Consider the following 6,650-nt stretch of genomic DNA (forward strand, 5'->3'; position numbering starts at 1 on the left):
CTTTCCATGTGATGAAGCTGTAAACGGTCCCCTCTATTGTCCTATTTTAAACCCCCTTTATTAGTTCTCCCTTCGCCTCAGCTTCCTCTTTACACCTTCCTTACCTTCTTTTTTTTTTCCATGAAAGAGCACATACTTAAAAATCTACCCACAGTCCAAGTGTACATACTTTAGAACCCCCCTTTTTACACCAACCACCAAAGAATTAAACAAATCCTAAAAATGTTGTCTTGGCATGATTATTATAAAACAACTCACCAACTGCATTATATAGGAATCAATTCCAGCAACCGCCCTAAAAGTTAAGCTTTATGTGAGGGTCATAAGCTATGTCTTAACAATAATAAATACTGATAATGTAAAAAGAACAACCGGCAAACTGACCATAATTCAAGCCGCACCAGAAGGTTGTAAATAACAAATGTAAGTAGTATAAGAAAAGATCATAGTACCAATAAAGAGATGATAAATTTAAGAGACAAGTTGCACACTTTGTAATTAAGGCTTGGCCATTACAAGAAAAACAAACCTTTGAATATACAATATCAACTGATGCCTAGGATGGGGAAAAAGGGGGTTGGGGGGGGGGGGGGGGTGCAAGCACTATCTATTATCACTCACTTACAAAGCTTCACATGGTGAAACAAAACATTAAAAAAAAAAGAGGAGAAAAAATAAACAAACAAGGATACTCCCTAAAAACCGCATCCATGCCATGTGTTATATAGTTTAGAATAAATTCAACTTCCTTTTTTTTCTTTTTCTAATAATTGAAAACAATATAGTATAAGGTTAAAGTTGGGGTATACCGAGTGTGTGATTGTTTGTTGGTTTCTTTGAAGGAAATGAGTTGGTTTTCCACATTTGACAGTTGGGAAAAATCCAAACAACCACCTGCAGGAAGCATCATAGGTACGATAATGTCAGGAAAAAAGATTAGTGAGTATTAATAAGAACTTCAAGGCAGCTAAGAGTAAATTGGACTTAAAGTACAACTAATGATCATCACATGTAATCCAGTCAGTTAATGAAATAGTAGTAAACCTAACAACAAAGACACTTCCGATGGATGATGAACCAGCAAAGCAGTGCATCAATGCCATTCATATCCAAAGACAGAATAATAAAAGTTGAGAATCATGGCCCTACTCAAGGACCAGAATATTTATCACAACTCAGTATGGCCCATTGCAAGCATTTGGATGTCTAGTGTGTTTCACTACAGGGAAGAAAATGTACTGCTTTAAGGTTGGACAGTTAGGATTTCTAATTATAGTCCACCAACTTCTACTCAATGGTAAATGACTTGGTCTTGATGGTTGCCTACAATCTACTAGTCTAAGGAAGGTAGTATCATTTGAATATATGATAATGACTAGCCCTAGGACTCATATCAAATACTCATCATCTCATGCCTACCCCCTTAACTTTTAAAATGATTAGCTGAAAAAAATACAGTTTTTACAAAATCATTATTTTTTTTGAGTAAAAGAAGCCCAAAATACTGTATTGTTTCTCTTTTGAAGGGGAAGGGGGTCAAGAATTACAATGAGTATCAGCCACTAGACAGAAGTTTTAATGTCTTAAACAAGATGATTTATGTTTCAACTTGATCTTCTGATTTGCAAAAATGTGTACTTTAACACATTGTTAGGCATATTAGTTCCCACTACTCTTGCGCTGGGGGCCCTCGCCTTCTTACTCTCTTGAGCAAGAGACTGCACCTTCACTTAATGAGAAACTGACTTGTAAAGGGGATCTAGATCAAGTATATGAACATGGTCGTTCTTGTATTGAAAAATGGAAGGCAAATAAAGGAAATAGTACAACATTAACATGTCAAATTGGAATGTTGTTGACCGGTAAACGGTGGGAACCACTAATGTCATGTGGAATAAGTTAATATAGAATTGAAGTGCCAAGTAAATACTAGTTCTATATAGTTAAAGATGAAAAAATTACCCTTCGTTGGCGGGGGTTAGTTGCTTAGCTAATTACTCCATGTCCTTGTGAAAATGCTCTTTAGCCTATTGCCTGAGAGTCTCTGCAAGGCCTTCTTAGCCCCCACAACCTCCGCCTCCGCCAGCTTCTGCAAATGTCCGTATGCGCCGGCCTCCACTAGCCGCTTCCGACAACCCTGGCTCCCTCCTGCCATGATTGCCGCCACCACTGCCACCGGGAACTTCTTCGAAACCGCATCATTCTTGGAATCCAACATCTGGACCAACTTCATCACACTCTTCTCGTCCTTAACCAATTCCTTCCTATTCGACTTCACAGCCAACAGCGAAACTAAAGCATTAGCTGCTACCTCTTGCAGCCCATCTGGTTTAGCTGATTCCATCAGCTTCACCAAAGACCCCATGCACCCTGCAATAGCCCTCTTCTTTTCTTCGCTAGTTGTTACATTTGCAAGCAATGAAGCGGAAATGTACTGTAACATTAAGCTACCATGCTTTATAAGCTCGGCTAACTGAATAGTAAATGTGGGATATGATGAAAGAATCCTTGACGCACTATCAGAAGAAGATAACGAATGAATTGCCCGTAAAACATATTCTAATGTATCAGAACTTGATGATTCATGAAGCAAATGAACCAATCTCTGCAACCCCTTTTCTTGAATTAACAAATCCCGATAATACTCACCAGAGGAAGCAAGAATGGCAATGCAATTTGCTGCCTTTTCTTGTGCTGATGGTTTGCCTGAAACCATTAACTGTAAAAGAACAGGAATCGCACCTTCTTCCGCTAACGCAATTCGAACATCTTCATTCGTGGATACATTCTTGATAGCCCCAACACCATGAAGTTGTGCAGCAATCGAACCAGATTTACACAAGTCTAGGAGTACAGAGACACCACCATAAGCTGAGATTGCCCAAGCATTTTCAGGGTCATTTGTGATGCATTCCACTGCCAAGACAGCTCTTTCCTTCATTGTAACCGAACCAGACTCGATGATTCTCAGTAAAGGACCCAAAGCACCCTCTTCAAACACGCATTTTCTTGCCTGTTCGCTCATGGAAACAAGCATTGATACAGCAAGAACTGCCTGTTCACGTATAGAAGGATCCGTATTAAGGTCAAGTAAATTAATCAAGTACCCAACTTGTCCTTCTTTTGCAACAAGACCAGCTGATTTTTCATCCTCAGAAAGCAGCTGAATCAACGATTCCAAAGCCTTTCTCTTGAACTCAACTCCGCCGATCTGAATTCTAGTAAACACGTCTCTAATATAAAGAACTAAATCGTCTTTGGTAGAGTTCGACGAAGGGTGAGAGAGAACAATAGCAGTAGACTGACGAAGCACACCAGAACGGCAAAGAAGGTCTAGATGATGGATCTGCTTAGACAACCACCCAGAAGCCATATCAAGGTCCGACTGCATCAACAGCTTACCCGGAGTCTTCTCCGGGTCAGAACATTCCTCACATAGAGTCTGAACACGAACCAAAGTAGAAAGAAGATTAGGAAGCAATGTCGGAAGCAGCTCATTTTCCGACCAGTGAGGAGAATCAGAAATCTCCGTCAAAAGCGACTTAACAGTAGCAAGCTTCGACCGAAGCACCTGCCAGCGAGAAGTAAAAGACTTAATGGAAAGAGAAAAGGGTAGTAAATGAGAGAGAAGCTTGTTGATTTGGTCAAGGGTTTGAGCCGTAGAAGGCTGCTGAGGTGGTGGTTCGGCGGTGTGATGCATTTTCTTAGCAAGAAAATCAAATGGGTGTCAATAATTTCTAGTCCCCGGAACTAATACCGGGAAAAACTAAGAGAACATATGAAAAGCAATAGAGGGAGCAAAAGTATGGGGTTTGGAGAAATTGAAAGTTTATGGGAAAAAGGGAAATTGGGGGTAGTGATAAATTGCGTAGAGGGGAGGATAAAGCGATAAAGCAATGGAGAGAAGTGGGGTTTTAGGGAGAAACAGAGAGTGGTGCTGTGTGTTGGGTTGGTAGTTGAACGTGGGCTATGAACCGGGGAAGACGGTGACAACTGAACGGCAAATCTAACGTGACTCTATTTACCGCTTTAATATAATCTAGTGCTTCATCGGTGAACTTATTAGATTTTCCTTTGTTTTTTTTTTTTAATTTCCTGAGAAGTTCTACCACGTGAAAACGCTATTTAATGAAATTTTAATTTTAGCCAGTTGTGAAAAAAATCACAAATTTCACTTGGTGAGTCAGAAATGTCCAACGTATCGATCTATTTGGTAATTACTAGGGGCTCGATGTGTTAAAAATAATAATTTAAAGTGTTTTTTAAACTTTTTAGTATTAAACTTTTTTATTTTTAAAATTAGCGATGATTAATGTATTTAAATTGAAATTTTAAAATTAGTTAAATTAATTCCAAAAGGCAACATAACAATTAAAAAATGATGACTAAGTATTATTTTGTTTTAAAATTATATTTTACGCTTAGGTAGTATTATTTGATTATAAACTTTTAAATTATTTTTAACAAATCTGATTTAGCTGAAGTTTGATTTATAGTGAACTACACAAATAGGAATTAATCAATTTACCACGTTATAAATCAACTAATAAACAATTATTAACATGCATGCAGCTGTCCTTTTCTTTTACCAATTAAATCCAATCGCACATGACAAAATTTATTTAATGAGAGTATTTATAATAAAATTTTCTTTACGTATATTTAAGATTACATCTGATATCTCCAATTAAGAGTGAAACAATTTTACCATTCAATCATATGTTAAATAACTTGCATTCACCTGTTATGTCATTCTCAGTTTCCTACACTTCACTAAAATTAATTTATACCATCGAAGAATAATATAGTGAAGAGTAATTATCTAAATAATTAAATTGAAAAAGGTTCTAAATGTTTCATAATTTTTTATAAGAAAAAGATGAAAGACATTTTTATATTTCTTTTTCGAAATAATGCAAGCACAATAATTTAATATAATAAATCAGATATTTAATAATATTAAAATATTTAATTTCAACATAGCTTATTTTTAAATCGAACAACCTTTATAATAACTCGTCAAACAGTCAATGTATATCAAGGAGACAAGGAGTTAAAAAGAGAAAAATCAATTCACAAGCTCAAACAAGAAACAACTACCTTAGTTCGACTAACAAAAGTATGCACAAATTTAAAGTCCTTTTATTTCTATTGTATAAAAGTATTTTATTTTTTAAAAAAACAAAAACAAAAAAAAAGGTAATAAAAATTGAAATCACATTTTTAATAAAAAAAACAATCCATGGACTGTCAAAACAATTATCAAAAGAAAAATCTATGCAAGATCATACTCACAAGGTCATACCCAAACCTCAATAAAATATAAATTTTTTAATTTCCATATAAAATATTCTAAAATTGGATTTTATTTATTTAACATTGTTTCCCTTCTATTTATTTGTATTTATATATATATGTATAGTATAGAAACCCGTGAAGGGTTCCCCTAATTATGTTTAAACTTGTAAGTCAACATCAATTAGGAAATCGTTTTCTTATTTTTAGTTTTATTTTTAAAAGAGAATGTGAATTGCAGTTTTATCATAAGTAGAATCTTCTAGTTATAATTCTTTTACAAGTATGTAGAATTCCAACATGTATTCTAAGCTATTTCGAATTTGTAAAAGTGTATTATTGAATCTTCACTAAGAAAATGAAAATTAGGGCCTGTTTGGCCATAGATTTTCAAATAATATTTGGAAAAAAATTTGGCAAGTAGTGTTTGTTCATATACTTTGCCATTATTTGATAAATATCTCAAATTTCCAAATAGTAATTTTTTTAGTATTTGGTCCAAAATCTCATTATTTGAGATCTTTTATAAATTGAAATTCACTCCAAATTTTTATCTTTTACAAAACCACCCCTATAATTGTTGCTTGGGTTACATTACATAATTTTTTTACGTTAACACCAAAGTAGTGATGAAATATTCAGTGAATGTTAAATGATGATATGATTATTGATGAAAATGATAAACAATCGACTAAAGATAAAAAATTCAAGTGATTTGTCTACTTTCACGATGTATGGAATGATGTTTGTTGCACTCACTCCAAATGACAACATTGCTCTAGTGTCATGAACACTATTTGTTATTATTGTAACGAAAATCCAATTGACTTGTAATACAAACTTATGATTAGTTTTGATAGTTTTTAAAATTTATGTGTGTAAATCATATTTTTCTAAAAAAGTCAAATATATTTTTCAAATACTATGGCCAAACACATGATGAAATTTCACCCAAATAATATTTGCTAAGAATATTTGAAAATTTTATGGCTAAATGCTAGCTTAAATCAGTCAATCACCTGAACTATTAAGATTCTTACATTAAAATTTATAGTCATGAAGTTTGTTAAGTAAATGAAAAAAGAAATTAAAAAGGAAAAAGAAATTAAAAAGGAAAAAAATGTAGTAAGACAAACATGTGTTATGTAGTATATACAATCATAGTATATAAGAATTACGTTACATAAGTGAAATTTAGAATTTTATAACAAATTTCTCCTCTCTCAAACTCTTGCTTGCCTCTCTCTCTTTCTCATCCCTCCTTCTCTATATCTCATCTTGAAAATGACCGGGGGGACGGGGCGGGGGCATGGGATATTACTGATACAATTCGAATTTGCATTAGGTAAGGTATG

General features: G+C 34.3%; 1 protein-coding gene across 1 annotated transcript; it reads right to left on the reverse strand.

Annotated features, from left to right (window-relative positions):
• Positions 1-446: 446 nt before the first annotated feature.
• Positions 447-4,156, reverse strand: LOC101267824 (vacuolar protein 8). Its single transcript, XM_004243465.5, has 2 exons — positions 1,963-4,156; positions 447-894 (listed from the first exon to the last, which is right to left on the reverse strand). The coding sequence occupies exon 1, from the start codon at positions 3,698-3,700 to the stop codon at positions 1,991-1,993; it is 1,710 nt and encodes a 569-aa protein (XP_004243513.1). The 5' UTR covers positions 3,701-4,156; the 3' UTR covers positions 447-894; positions 1,963-1,990.
• Positions 4,157-6,650: the final 2,494 nt, after the last annotated feature.

This window comes from Solanum lycopersicum, chromosome 7, assembly GCF_036512215.1.
Source record: "Solanum lycopersicum chromosome 7, SLM_r2.1".
Classification (NCBI taxonomy): domain Eukaryota; kingdom Viridiplantae; phylum Streptophyta; class Magnoliopsida; order Solanales; family Solanaceae; genus Solanum; species Solanum lycopersicum.

Coding starts and splice junctions, on each gene's coding strand:
- LOC101267824 (XM_004243465.5), bottom strand. CDS start 3,700: ATGCATCACACCGCCGAACCACCACCTCAGCAGCCTTCTACGGCTCAA.